At 42.5% G+C, this 15,198-nt stretch overlaps 1 protein-coding gene across 3 annotated transcripts; it reads left to right on the forward strand.

Moving 5' to 3' along the window:
• The first annotated feature begins 254 nt into the window (after positions 1–254).
• MTERF1 (mitochondrial transcription termination factor 1) lies at positions 255–8,882 on the forward strand. Of its 3 annotated transcripts, none has more exons than XM_073329568.2 (2): positions 255–291; positions 7,612–8,882. In XM_073329568.2, exon 2 carries the CDS (start codon positions 7,666–7,668, stop codon positions 8,809–8,811), a length of 1,146 nt encoding a protein of 381 aa, XP_073185669.1. In that variant the 5' UTR covers positions 255–291; positions 7,612–7,665; the 3' UTR covers positions 8,812–8,882. The 3 variants fall into 3 exon arrangements, with proteins under 3 accessions (XP_073185669.1, XP_073185666.1, XP_073185667.1); XM_073329565.2 differs by lacking the exon at positions 255–291 and adding an exon at positions 1,071–1,108; XM_073329566.2 differs by lacking the exon at positions 255–291 and adding an exon at positions 1,118–2,146.
• The last annotated feature ends 6,316 nt before the right edge of the window (positions 8,883–15,198 follow it).

The raw sequence follows: 15,198 nt of genomic DNA on the forward strand, positions 1-15,198 counted from the left end.
TAAAAATATTATAGTACACTTACATGTTATTGTATGTCTGAAGTGTATACAATTGTCCCAGCTTCCTTTAAATATTCAGAATAAAATTCTTTTATGCTTATTGTACACATAGGTATAAGTTTACCTCCTTTTGTATTTTATCTCTATGATCATTATTTGCTTTAAATGGATGGGTGGGTCAGGGCCAAGCAGTGTGGGTATTCATCAGTCATTGTCCCCATATGACCACTGAAGCTACTGCAGTCCTGAGGCTGAAACAGCAGCTGCAGACACCTGCCCATTTATACCCAGGTTAGTTATCTGGCTCAGCCTTGGGGTCAGGATTATCCCCCATGGATTACTAGTCCTTACTGCTCTGATAAAGAATTGGCACATTGGGCCTGTCTTTATGATCAAATTAAATAATAAAAAAAATAAAATCCTTCTCCTTGTTGAATTTGTTTAAAAATACATTTGGTCCCCAATGTGAATGTGTTAATGACAACAGTGCATAGGGTTGCCATCCGGGATGATCCCACCCAAGCCCATAAAACTGGACAGCTGTCAGTGTGTACTGAGCACCCTTACAGATTTCCTGGGACAGCTACCTCAAAAAAGGACAATCCTGGGAAAACCTGGACAGGTGACAATCTTCTGTAACAGACATGTTAGAATCCTCACCCAGCCATTTAATGAGACTTTTGGGGGAAGAAAGGGTGATGGTGCTATAGGAAGGCCAGTGGCAATGTCTCTGCTCCATATTCCATATCCTCCTGGAGAGGCTTCAGACACCTGTCATCTTTGTGAAGGTTGTTAGTAGCCCACCCTTCTTTCCTACATAGGCTACAAAAACAGTGTGGACCCCCTCCCCCTCCAAATCTTAAATATAGCACAAAATACCGCAGCACAAATTGCATGGCTATGTTATTTTATACTGCCATCTCCTGGTCCAGCAGTTCACTTTTACTAAAATGAGTGAAAACAGAAATCTGGTAGGTGGCAGCACTAAAACGAAAACCAAATCCTTTTTAATATCAAGTTTTCTTCTTTACTAGCTTTGACTGTTTTCTCCTTGTTAGCTTTCAACTTTAACCTATGATGAGGAAGACTCCCGGACCGCAATGTGGTGGTAAATTACACGTTTTACAGTCTTATTACACTGGTTACTCAGGGAAGAGTCATTTTACTTTCAATCTTACTGGATGGAAAACACAAATCACATACTTCTCGGCTATAGCACTTTTCACGTCACTGCTAGTAGAATTCAAATTGCAAAGTGAAACAAGAAATTTAAGGAAGGAAGCTGCAGTGAAATAATTTAATTAAAAGGGGTTAGCTAGTATGTGCCGATTAAATGCTTGAAAATTACTCTTATGAAAGCGGCAAGGTTTTGGGGCTTGATTTAACAGGAAAAGGATTTGCTTTGCCCAATAGGAAGAGTTAGCAATACTAAAGGGAAGTCAAAGTGGTCTTCGGATCCGAGTAAAGTGGTGGGATTATCTGCGTGCAACGTAAGGACTGATTCTGCTGTGTAAAATGCAACCAAGAGGGTTTAGAGCAGTATATTTATTTTGTCTTATAATGTGGTTTCTAAAGATATTCAACTGTATTCATTAGTCTGAATTTTTGCTTGAAATTTGACTATTTTTTGTGTGTATTGGCAAAGGTCTCATGTCTTAGCAATGTGAAATAAGAATCCCCAAATTAGGTTTGCCAACCCTCTAGGATTGTTCTGGAGTCTCCAGGAATTAAAGATTATGTCATGTGATCAAATCTCCAGGAATTCCTCCAACCAAATTTGGCAACCCCCAGTGGATGCTTAGGTAAGGAAGATCTGGGGTGATTATTGCTTAGAATAATAGAAATAGAATAGAAATGAGCTGTGCAATAGTATGTCCCTTGCTATTTTGGAGGAAGGTTCTTTTTCTCCTGTTATATGAGTCAGAGCAGACAATGGATATTTTTAGGGACAGAAAATATTTGTAAAAGGCATAATCTATAAAAAGAGCATTTGTTAGCAGCTGTTTGCTGGTTCAGGACCTTAGATTGGAAATTCTTCAGGATGGGGACTGCCTCTTTGTCACACACACACATACACACAGCACAATGGATCCCTGGTGCTAACTGGCACATCTGAGTCTGACTGGACTATAACTTTTAAAGGCTAGTAAGTTATTACTAATAACATTTTACTAAATTATAAAGTGATATTGTGATTGAGCATCCCTTGTAAAATAAACCTTGTCTTAATTACTATTAAATTTTAGGTTTCAGAGGAGTAGCCGTGTTAGTCTGTATCAGCAAAAACAATGAGGAGTCCTTGTGGCACCTTAGAGACTAACAAATTTATTTGGGCATGAGCTTTCGTGGGCTATAACCCACTTCATCAGATGCATGGAATGAAAAATACAGTAGGCCGGTATAAATATACAGCACATGAAAAGATGGGAGTTGCCTTTCCAAGGGGTGGGGGGGGTGTCAGTGCTAACGAGGCCAATTCAATCAGGGTGGATGTGGCTTATTCCCAACACTTGACAAGAAGGGGTGAGTATCAACAGAGGGAAAATTACTTTTTGCAGTGACCCAGGCACTCACAGTCTTTATTCAGGCCTAATTTGATGGTGTCAAGTTTGCAAATTAGTTCCAGTTCTGCTGTTTCTCATTGAAGTCTGTTTTTGAAGGTTTTTTTGTTGAAGAATGGTTACATTTAAGTCTGTTATTGAGTGTCCAGGGAGATTGAAGTGCTCTTCTACTGGTTTTTGAATGTTACAATTCTTGATGTCTGATTTGTGTCCATTTATTCTTTTGTGTAGAGACTATCTGGTTGGCCAATGTTCATGGCAGAAGGGCATTGCTGGAACATTATGGCATATATCACATTAGTAGACGTGCAAGTGAATGAGCTGCTGATGGTGTGGCTGATGTGGTTAGGTCCTATGATGGTGTCCCTTGAATAAATGTGCAGACAGATTTGGCAACGGGGCTTGTTGCAGAGATTGGTTCCTGGATTAGTGTTTCTGTTGTGTGGTGTGTAGTTGCTGGTGAGTATTTGCTTCAGGTTGGGTAGCTATCTGTAAGCAAGGACTGGCCTGTCTCCCAGGGTCTGTGAGTGTGAGCAATCATCCTCCAAGATAGGCTGTAGATCCTTGATGATGCTCGGGAGAGATTTTAGTTGGGGGCTGTAGGTGATGGCTAGTGGCGTTCTGTTACTTTCTTCGTTGGGCCTGTCCTGTAGTAGGTGACTTCTGGGTACCCTTCTGGCTCTGTCAATCTGTTTCTTCACTTCCCCAGGTGAGTATTGTAGTTTTAAGAATGCTTGATAGAGATCCTGTAGGTGTTTGTCTCTGTCTGAGGGATTGGAGCAAATGTGGTTGTATGCGGGAAAGGCGAACTGCAGCCACTGGGAGTTGCGGGCGGCCATGCCTGCGGATGGTCAATGTAAACAAACTGTCTTGCAGCCTGCCAGCGGATTATCCTGACGGGCCGCCTGCGGGCTGCAGGTTGCCCACCACTGGTCTAGACCATCCAAGACAGGTGGCTATCCTGCCTCCTTTTGAAAACCTCCAGTGAAGAAGCTTCCACAATTTTAAATAATAGGGATTTGGTTGGTGTCATTTTTAGGGTGTTTATTCTGCTCTTCAGGCATATGTGTTACTCCTGGGTGGGGAGAACAGGAGTTACACACCCTACCAGTGAGAAAATATTCCACTTCTTAAGATAGTTTTCATCTTTCTTGACTGTTTTTTCTTGCTATTGGTTTTCATCTATATACTGATCTGTTGAAGAAGGCTCCAGTATGCCCTGGTGAGTCTGAGACTGTTTGATCGGTTATTCATGCAATTCCCTTTCATCAAGTGTTACTGCAGCATTTATCAGATTATTGCTAGTAGTGAACAGATTATGAAATGTAACAAGAAGAAAAGCAGTCTGCAATGAAATTATGTAATAAGACTAGTTAGCTGGTATGTCCCATTGAACTCTTGGGATTAGCTGACCTGAATCCCAATAGGGATAAAATGATTAAGGACTGCTTTTTATTTTAACTAAAAGCATTGAGGTTTTGGAACTCAATTTAATGGGACAGATACTTGCTTTCATAACCCACACTAAGGGATTATGAATCTTTTAGTCTTCTGCTAATGGGTGGTAGAGGAAGATTAGGAGTCCACTACAGTTTCCAGCTATTGGAGTTTTTCTCAAGAAATAGAGTCTTACTCTCTTAGCCCTTTAGATACAGGGTTTGAACCCTGCTGAGGGCCCAGACAGGAATGTACTTTGTCCAACAGGAAGTTAGTTTGTCTAGAGGCTAGTGGAATCCTTAGTACAATATGTCATTGAGTCAGATATTATAATTGGACTTTGAAAAGGGGTAAGATAACTTCATAAGCAGTAAAAATGATTGCACTTAGTCCAAGATATGGATTGTCAAATCTTGTTACATTGCATCAGCTGATCAGAGCATGGATGAGGAAGGTATTCCCTCCCATAATTAGCCAGGTGCTTGTGGATGAGGATAAATTGAGGTTGCCTTCCTCTTAAGTGTCAGATATTTTCTGTGGCCAGCATATTGGATTTTGATACACATGTGGTCTGATTTGTCATGGCAAATTCTTTTTCTCTGAAAATGATTTTTTGATAGTTCACTGCTTGGGAAACACTATGTGCTATATGTTCTGGGGGTTGGTGGATTGCCGCTTGGTTGAAAAGTACAGGCTAGAACAGGATATTTATTTTTCCTTATAGTACAATTGCTGAAACAATTAGAACTATATCTGTTAGTCTGAAACTTTTACTTGATTGCACCCCTTTATTGCTGGGCTGTGTGGAAACTATGGCTAATAAAGTTATTCCATAAGAGGGCATCCTTATCACTCTCCTTCCAAAATAACTTTTCTTTGTCAAACAAGAAATGTAATCAGTAGTTATGTTCCTGAATCTGATCTGAATTCAGTGCCTAGAATAAATTGCAATATAGAAGTGCCAGAGCCTCTAATGAATTTTTAATGGAAAAGTTCTGGACAGAACAGAAAGATTATCATCGGTATTTAGCTAAGGAACTCTGGGGTTTGGCTGTTGTACTATTGTCCAAATGACCAAGAAACCATTTTATAGCGTCCCGGATTCAAAGTGGCACCTATGTTCCACATGTTGGTAGAAATGTAGGGCCTGATGTCCGGCCCATTAAAGTCAATGGAAAAACTCCATTTGAGTTCAACAGACTCTGGGTCAGGTTCTTAAAGCTGTATTCTGTTATTACTGCAGACTTACTGGGTATTACTGTGGGTTTCTTATAAAATTGATTATTATAAGCCATATTGTAGCCTGTCCTATGTGTTGGCGTTGGGACAAGGGAGTAAGGAGGAGTAAAACAACCTTCAGAGTAACAGCCGTGTTAGTCTGTATTCGCAAAAAGAAAAGGAGTACTAGTGGCACCTTAAAGACTAACCAATTTATTTGAGCATAAACTTTCGTGAGCTACAGCTCACTTTATCTTTTTGCGAATACAGACTAACACGGCTGCTACTCTGAAGGTTGTTTTACTCCTCCTTACTATCTCTGGGTGGCATGATGGTGTCTGTCCTTCCCTTCTCCCATTGTTGATGCAGGACGTTGTCGGTAGGAGTGCTTGATCCTTTCCCTACTGTAGGGGCCTCTGGTGATGTTCCCCATTGCACCACGGCTGCTGAAGAATTTTTCTTTTCAGCATTTGAAATGCTTGTTCCTTCCTGTCTCAGGAGCCCTGACCCTTGCAATAACACCTGAGAGGGAGCCCACCAGGGTTCCGTCTTGGCAGCCAGAAGTGCCTGGGGAGCTCCTAACTCCCCCACCCTCCCTTATTGTAAATAAACCCATAGAAGCTACAAGTGCCGCTCACCCTTATTTATTACAAAATAAGGGTCTGGCACATGCCAACAGTTTAAGTTTTTTATAATGTAAAAATGGTTTGATTTTTAAAACTGGAAATTTGCCAGGAATGAATCCCTAATGGGGTCGGAGTCCATTTTGCTATTTTGAAAAACGTTTTGTAGCACCTGAGATTTTTAACTTTTGAAACTACCTGGTGAGCGTGCGCAGTAATGAGTTTTCATATTGTTCTTATATCAACATTTAAAACTCCCAGTTCTGATGGATAGGACAAAGGTTTAATTCACTTCAGTGGGGTGTTTGTGTCACTTGTTGAGGATTTCCAACGTGAATTTGTGGCACTAAGAGCCTGACATAATTTTCTGAGTTGCTTGGCTTAGTTTGACTGTATTGGAAGACCTAACAGCTGGGGATTTTAAATGACCAGATTTCTGAAAAGGTTCCAAGAAATGACATATATTTTGCTGAGACTCATATTGTAAGTCCTAAATCTAAAACTCCATCTTCAAGCCATGAGGAGGACACAAAAAACTTGTTCATCTTTTTTAAGTTCCATTTTTGATCAGATGACATTAAAACTTGTTACTGTACTTAGACTGTGTACAGACAATTGATTGGTTACAATTGATTGATTGTTTTGATTGGTTACCCAAGTGTCAGGATCAAAGTCAGTCCTTGCAATGCATGATATCTTCTTGGCTGTAATATGCTGAACCAGATGAGGGGCTTTCTGGATCAGGATAGTGGTGTAGTGTGTTACATGGAAGAAACAGCTTAGAGGGTGGGGAAATAGAAGAAGCAAGGATGAAAGGAAAAAAATACAACCAACTAACCTAGAACTCAACATGAAATTGACCAGAATACACAACAAACTTCAGCTCTTGGGGGATTTGTGATTTCCAACTTCCCAACTCTTTGTGGAGAACTATTCCTTGAGAAACAGTTTCAAATATTGGCAACTATGAAAGGGGACAGAGTTGAATGTGGTGAGATGTCAGTGTTATGCAAACTTTTCCTGCTGAGTCCTCACTTTGGGTGAGATTCTCACTCCTGCACCAATCTTTCTATACTGAATAAAGGGACCAGAGTACAATAGTATAAAGGGGCCTAAAAACCCCAGGTCTAGCTGGGGAGAGTTCCTTTGGAACAGGAGCTGGGGGAGAGAGCTGTAGGCTGTCCTCCTAGGACCCTTCTCAAGCCCGTGTGTAGGGGTTGTGCTGGGGAAATGGCTGCGGCTGGGAGAGGAGTGTTTGGAGTGAGGCATGTGGGAAATTCTGGGCAGCACTACTGCCCAGGGAGTCTGCCATAATGCAGACAGACCTCCAGGGCTTCCTGAAATATGACGGGGGAGGGGGACCCTTCAGCCACCAGAGCAGTCCAGAATCGGGAGCGTGCAAAGGTGGTTTAAAGTTACCCTAGCTTCCCACCTGGGCTGTCTGTACCATGCCTCTTAAGAGATGGAAGCCTGAATCTTAATCCTTTAATGTAACTGAATATTTTATTCTGGTTTCATGGTAGTAATCCTGTACACTTCTGTTCACCTCCATCCAGAATTTTAAATGAATGAATTTTAAACAATTTATTGAATTTGCTAATTTATAGGGGTTTTTTAAGCCATATCTTTTAACTAAATAATTAGATATTCCTACTTGGGCAGATTTTGTTTTTATTTTTTTTTAAGCTCTAACTATTTAAACAAATCCACCCACATTCTTCATTTAGTGTCCAGTAGCTGTGCATAATGACTGTTTGTTTTCTTCCCCTCAGATGATAAAGAGTGGACATACAATACTACAAAGATAATTGCAGCAGCTGATCCCTATGGCAGCCAGGGGACTGATGTGCATGAAAAACTCACTTCTTCACAATATGAATTGTTTCTGGCTAATTAGATTTTCTGCAGAGATTGCACTCAGACCTGTGTCTTCTAGGCACTTCTGTCTGAAGATAGAGAGTGCTGATGCAGATTCATGCCAGGAGAATGGCATTCTAGTAAACAATCTGGCATGCATGGGAGTGGATGTCAAAATGGCAAGAAGGCGACAACCTGGAGTTCTGAAGAAGCTGATCACAAATGAAGAGGGCCTCAAAAAGTTTCTGCAAAGCAAAGGGGCTACTAATGAAATCATTGCTAGCATCATCTCACGTTATCCACGGGCCATAACGCGTTCCCATGAGTCTCTTGAAAAACGTTGGGAACTTTGGAGAAGTATTTTGATGACTGATTTGGAAATTGTAAATATTCTGGGACGTTCCCCTGAGTCCTTCTTTCGTTCCAGTAATAACATGAATATGGAGAAAAATATTACATTTTTCTGTTCTCTTGGGCTAACCTCTAAACACCTTAGCAATATGTTGACCAGAGCACCACGGACTTTTTCTAACAGAGTGGAGCTGAATAAGCAGATGACTGACCTCCTGCATGAAATCTGTTTATCTTTAGGTGGTGAAAACCCAAATGGTTTTGTGAAGCACATAATTTCTAAAAATGTTTTCATCCTCCTGCGGAGCAGCAAGCAAGTGAGTGCAAACATTGAGTTCCTGCAGTCATCTTTCCATCTGAGGAATGAGGAATTACTAGCTCTGCTACATGGCACTGGAGCTGACATTTTGGACTTATCTAATGAATATATAAAAAAAAACTTTACAAATGCTAAAGAGAAGTTGTTATCTCTTGGGTGCACTGAAAGAGAGGTGGATAGATTTTTCATTAAATATCCACGAGTGCTCTTTCTTTCAGCCAAGACCCTCAGTGATAAAATAGATTGCCTCTTGCAAGCAAAGATTCACATTAAACAAATAGCTGAAACTTCTCGCGTTCTGGATTTAAGTATCAGTACTGTAAAAAGCAGAGTCAAGGAACTGGAAAAAACTAGTTATGACTTCAAAACCTATGGAATTGGCATCCTTACTTTAAGTAAAAAGAGATTTGAAGCTAAATTGGAAAAATTACATAGTGCATGGTGATTAACCAAGAGGACAGCATCCATTCTGTGAGAACACAGGGTCAGATTTTGAAATTAAAAAACTTGAAAAAGGGTCCTGTTTTGTTATTTTGAAACTTATTTCAAAATCATTTGTGGTTACTTAGTACTGCTTATTTAGGATAAGTAAATTCTCAGCTATCACTAGCGGGGTGGTATGGGGTGACCAGGAGACCCGTTTAGTGTCTTACTGTGAAGGTAGTGGATCACAGATATTGAAAAGGGTGGGACTGTTTAGAGAGGACTCCAGTTGGAGGAGATATTAGAGATATGCAGAATAATGAATAGTACAGAGAAGATAAGTCAGGTATACTATTTGCCCTTTCTTCCATACAAAAGCAAGGGATCATTCATACCCTTGATTCTGGAACTGGCTTAGCACAGGCAAACCATTGCATCCATTTGGAGCCCCATTGAAGCCCTTGCGGGAGCCAGTTGTTGGACTGGGGTATTCTATTATTTCTTTACATTGTTTCATCTTATCACAGATAAGTAAGATCTAGGAGCCTGTGTCCTTGAGAAATGCATTGAAAGGTCTGTTGATAAGGGTTGGCATAGATGTAGTCTTTATGATAGAAGCATGTCCCCGTAAGCCTATAAAATCTAATAATATGAAGAGTTGGCTTAAATCTAACAGGCACACTTAGAAGGGCAGTTGGTAAAGGGATGTGACATCAAAGTATTGTCCACAGCTGGTGACAGATGATTCATTAAATGCTACAGAAGTCTCTCAGATGAGGACAAATGTACTTGGTATTTGCAAATCATAGATACTTTAAGGAGGTAGCTCCTAAATGCAGAAAACTAACATGACATTATTCCTTGAAGCATAATACAAACTGCTTTTGATTTTAAGAACAGGTAATTCTGTTTATTTCAAGTGTATAATGACACATTTTCCCCACCTAATTACATGATCTAAGGATTTCTGTATATTTACATATGTATGTTTTTATGTTTCTTACCCTTTGATCACGCATCTAGTCTTCTTGCTTTAATTAGGTATAAGTGTCTATTTTTTCACTCCCTCCTTTGCAGGAGGAGAGTGAAGTCAAAGAACTTGGATCCTAAGTCTGAAGTCTAAGCAAAACTTTGGTAGGTACCTGCTTGTGTTTGCAGGTTTGGGGACTTAAATTTGATCTTGAATTCTCAGGATCCTGGGAAATGTACATTTTATCTGAGTATACATTTAAATGTTTACAAGAGAAGCATTACTTACTGAGTAGATTTGCAGCAGAGAGACACTCAGACTTGCGTCTTCTAGGCATTTCTGTCTGAAGATAGCGTGCTGATGCAGAGTAATGTCAGGAGAATGGCATGCATGGGAGTGGATGTCAGAATGGCAAGAAGGTGACAACCCAGAGTTCTGAACAGCCAGGACAGGTTAGGCATTTTAGAACTCGCTACTCAAAGATTTAAATTTACGTGTAAGAGAGAAATAAAAATTATGAAATGCATAGACCAGTCAAAAAACTAAAATAACACACTTTTAAAGAATAAAATTACAAAGAATATATATGCATTGCAGGAAGTACCAAGAAGTAACAACAACACAAGTATGTGCTGGGAGGGGAGTGGGAAATACTGTGTGCGTGTGACACAGAGACAGTGTGTGTGCTGGCTGCTGGGGAAGTTTCTGAGAGATGCTGTACACTGTCTCTTTAAGGCATTCACTGAAAGCTGTCCCGATCTGTGGAGATGGGGTACCTGGGGATGCGGAGAGACTGTGTGTGTGTGTGTGTGTGTGTGTGTGTGTGTGTGAGAGAGAGAGAGAGAGAGAGAGAGAGAGAGAGATTGTGTGAGCTGGCTGCTGGGGAAGTCTCTGAGAGACCATGTGCTGTTTCTTTAAGGTACTCACTCGCTCACTCACCCAGAAGGCTCATTCAGACCACAGCAGCTCTCTCCTGCTCAAGTCCTGAGCCCTCTCCCCTGTTCTGTGGAGATGGGGTACAGGGGCTGGGGAAGGGGACACCCTGACAGCACCCCCTCTACCTCCGCTCTGCACAGTCAGCAGGAGGGTCCCGGGAGCAGCTGCGGGGGGAGGGGGGGGGGAAACACACCTGAACACACTCTGCCAGATGTGTGTGGCTCTGCTAATCAAGTGCGTGGCATTTGAATCACTTGGAGGGAACACAGCCAGTGACTGTCTCCCATACAATAGCTTGAACAGGAGAAGCCTGTGGATGCTTGGGGCACCTCATGGATGGTGAACAGGAGAGGTAGGAGCAGGTGGTCCCAGTGTTGGGAGATCAGTGACTACAAACTTCGTCAGCATGTTCTTTAATGTCTCGTTGAACCATTCCACCAATCTGTTGGTTTGAGGGTGGTATACAGACATTTTCAAAGACTTGACCCATAGCAGGCTAAAAAGCTCTTTTGCTAATTGTGAGGTGAAGTTGGTTTCCTGATCCCTTAACATCTCCTTGGGGATCCCCACACAGGAAAAAACCTTCAGGAGCTCACTGGTGATGACAGCTGTAGTTGGTCAGAGAAGGATGCTTCGGGGTATAGGGTGGCATAATCTAGGATCACCAGGATGTATTTGTTCCTAGCTGCAGACTTTTCTCACGGGCCCACCAGGTCCATGGCTATTCTTTTCAAAGGGCACCCTATGATGAGTAGTGGTACCAGAGGGGCCTTTGGAATCTTTTTCTGACCTGTCCACTGGCACTTGGGGATGAGTGCAACTTTAAGTGGATGCTCAGCCAGTGGAACCATATAGTCACTCTGTTGCATGTCTCGTGTCTTTTCTCTCACCAAGTGGCCTCTGCATGGTATTGGATGGGCCAGTTGGAATACCCACCTTTGGAACTTCCTGGGAACTACCAGCTGGATTCCCACTTCTCCCTGTCTTGGAATCTTTCATGGCCTGGTATGTCTTTCCTCAAGCAGTTCAAAATGGGGCCACCATTTCAAGAGCTGAGAGTTTAGTACTGTGTTGTCCACATGGGCAATCTGGTCATAAACCTGACCCAAGGTTGGGTCATTGTATTTCTACGAAGTCCGGTCTCACCTGCCAGTACGTCCACATTGAAGGGCGATGGTAGACCTTACTGCTCTGGTTTGGCACTGATGAGTGGTCATTGTACCCTCCCTCACTGGGACTGCGTATCCCAGTTCTCTGGGACCCGTTTAGCTGGATTTGAGGGTTGGTAGTATGTGGTCCCTGGGGCTTTCTGGTCTGGTCTTTGGTGTTTCTGCTTTGGACCCAAGGGAGGCTAGTTCTTTGCCAGCCCAACGGCTTCTGCAAGCATTTTGAGACAGTGCCTCACCACGCATTCACCCCCACCTCATCCATGGGGAGGATCTGCATGAAGTACTCCATGACAACCTTCTCCATCACCTGAACCCCGGTGCAGCCCTCTGTCTAGAGCCACTTCCAGCAGTGTTCTTTCAGATTCTAGGTGACAGCTTTGGGCTGAGTCCCAAGCAGGAATTCAAAGAAACAGAACTCCTGCTGGTGGGTTATGGGAGATACATTCAGGATATCCAGGACAGCTGCCTTGATGTGGGTGTAATCCTAAACAGCCACCGCAACGAGGCCCTAGTATGTGGCCTGGGCCTCGGCTCTCAAGTAGAGGGCTAGTGGTGACTTTCTTGACCATGACGAGGAATGCCTCTGGGTTGTTCATGGGCCCCATCTTTGTCAATTTAACCGGCTTGAATGGCATTGGGACGGGACTTCCCTTTCTATTGGTGAGACTTGCTGCTGACCTAGATGGCTGAAGGAGCACCGTCATCTGCTGGATGAGCCACTGCTGCTGCTGCTGCACCATCATTTCTTTAATCAGCTGCTGCTGTTGGATGCTGGATGGTGAGCTGCTGGAGCAGTTGGTTCTGTTGGTGCTGTTGTTTGGCTGCCTGCTATTGTTGGTTTTTTAAGACCCATGTCAGCAACTTCTCAAAATCCATTTTTGCCTCTCCCCACTCCTCCCTGTGTGTCTCTCTCTCTCTGGCCTACTTTCAGGACTTCAGACTCTGCTGCCCGTATTCTCCGCCACATAGGATAGGGGCTTGGAGGGCTGGGCAGCCTAGTGGTTAGCATGCGTAACTTTCAGCCTCTTGCTCCTATGTCTGGGTGGAAGATCTTAGATGTTCCTGATCTTAAGCAGGGAATCTTTGACTTTCCACCTGCTTCTGGGCCTCAGCTCTCAGACCTGGGCCCTTTCTTGCTACTGGGTCCCAGCCCAGAGCCCTGGTGAAAAGCAGAACTGGCATGGTCCTCTCTGCAGCAAGTCCAAGTTTGCTTTGCTAGGCTACTTCCTGCCAGTAGGTCCCTTCAGTATGGGGCATGGCCCCTATAGTCCAACCAGTCAGTAGCTCAGCAAAGAAAGAATCCAAAGAAGCAGGGCCTTGCTGGACCTACAAGTTCTCAGAGGAGGCGGAGGTGGCTAAAGAAGGCATTTAGTCTTACCCGCTCCATGGTCCCCTCACAGGCTCAATCTTCTGTCTGGCTTCCTGGAGAAGGATTCTTCTGACTTGCAGTCTGTCCACAACCATGTGCCTGGACTTCTTAGCTCCCCTTTAACCCACTCCTCCAGTTGGAGCACGCTCTGCAAGCCTGGAGTTGGGGTGGCTGCCTGAGCCCAGTATTGCCTTTTAATCCTTCAGGTCCAGTGTGGAGTTTGTGTACCCCATCATAGGAACAGTAAAACTTTTGGGCCTAATCCTTTTGAGCTCAATGGCAGGATTTCAGTGTAAAAAATATAGGATTGGATTGCTGCTGTGTTTGACAGAGTGCTTTAGTCTTGTTTTGGTTTTGACATATTTTTGGCTCAAAACGGTTATGGTTGGAAGGTAAGCCCTGGTTTAGACTGGGGAGTGTAACAGGGCCTTGCAGGGCCCCCCTTGGTCCTGCCTCTGCTCTGCTCCAAAAATCATGCAGAGGCCTTCTGGCTCAGCAGTCACAGGTGCAGTTTATTTACAGGGAACAATTCCCACCACCTTCTCACCACATACAGCGTGGGGGTTTCAGCCTTAGGGACTGCTCAGTCTCTGCGGCCAAGAAAGAAGGGCTACCACTCTCTGGCATCCCTACCCTGAGGCTTTTCTGCAGCCCCAGGCTAATTAGGCTGGCGGCTGTTTCCCCTTTGCCAATGGGGCACAGGTTTCTCTAAGCAGCTCCAGTCTAACTCCATTAATGGGAGCTGGCATGGCAGAGGGCTGGCTCAGGAGTCCCAGCCCAACACCCTGTCACAGGAAGTCAGAACTCTTTGGCATAAGGGAATTTTTTGTCCTTAGCTCCTTCTTTAAAGGGGCAGGTGATAAGCCATATGCAGCAAAATGCATCATCAGTCCTCTGAAATAAACAGAATTATTTGTCTTTAAAATCAAAGGTAATCTCTCTTTGCTGTACAGTCTGATATTGCCTTGGGAGGGCACCCCCAAAAAGTCACCAGAAATTTTAACTTTTTCTGCTGATGTTATTTTCAGTGATGGATTTAGAAAATGGAGTTCTTAAAGATCAACAGGGCAGGGTGTAAATATCTGGCAATTTCAGTAGCTTTTATGCCATGCATTTGTTTTTCTTTACTGTTAACATGTTGTATCATTTATCAAGATAAATTAGTATAGGCCATGCTTTTAAAATGGTGTAAAATAATAATTTTAATGGCTCTAATAACAACTTGAGATTGATGCTGGAAAACAGATACTCCAAAATGTCAAACTGAATATTTATTTTTTGGCTCAGATATAAGTTAAAGTAAATGCTGCTTTTGTATGAAATGTCTTTGACTGTCAATGGAAGAATTGTAACACATTTACTGAAAACAAAAATTGGAATGAAACATGGTAGAGTAGAACAGCAGTTATTTCCTTTTTGCCAATCAGAGTGAATTAAAATAATAAATCATTAGGACAATAAAGGAAGATAGTTTGAAACGGGGCTTAGTTACAAGTAGGTATACTTCAATGAAAGAGATTTACAAAAATGATAGGTTCACATATAGCTCACTGATGACCTAGAATTTCCATTAAATACTGTGTTTTCTTTCCATTTTAGTGATAAAGGAGGTAAAACATAAAACCTTGGTTCTTTTTTTATTATTAATGTGTATGTTAAAATAGAAACTTTATGAAGGCAAAGCAAAGAGGTAATAGTTGTTAAATGGAAAAATAACTGGCAATCAGTAACTACAATGGCCAAAAGCCACTTTTGTTTAAAGTTGTCAGAGAATCATAGGATGGAAGCCTTTGGGGAATAATTCATGTTATAATATATTGCTACTAATTACTGGATTTGTGAAGTGCCCACCTTCATTTGTGAGATACAGAAGATTGTGGGTCACATTTATCCATGGTGAGACCATCAGTGTTATTGCACCAGTGATGAGCTTGACCTTCTGAACGCTGTAAAAATTCTGAAAAC

This window comes from Lepidochelys kempii, chromosome 2, assembly GCF_965140285.1.
Source record: "Lepidochelys kempii isolate rLepKem1 chromosome 2, rLepKem1.hap1, whole genome shotgun sequence".
In the NCBI taxonomy this organism is placed as follows: domain Eukaryota; kingdom Metazoa; phylum Chordata; order Testudines; family Cheloniidae; genus Lepidochelys; species Lepidochelys kempii.

What these genes read in the sequence shown, in the direction of transcription:
- MTERF1 (XM_073329568.2), top strand. Translation starts at nt 7,666, where the DNA reads ATGGCAGCCAGGGGACTGATGTGCATGAAAAACTCACTTCTTCACAAT.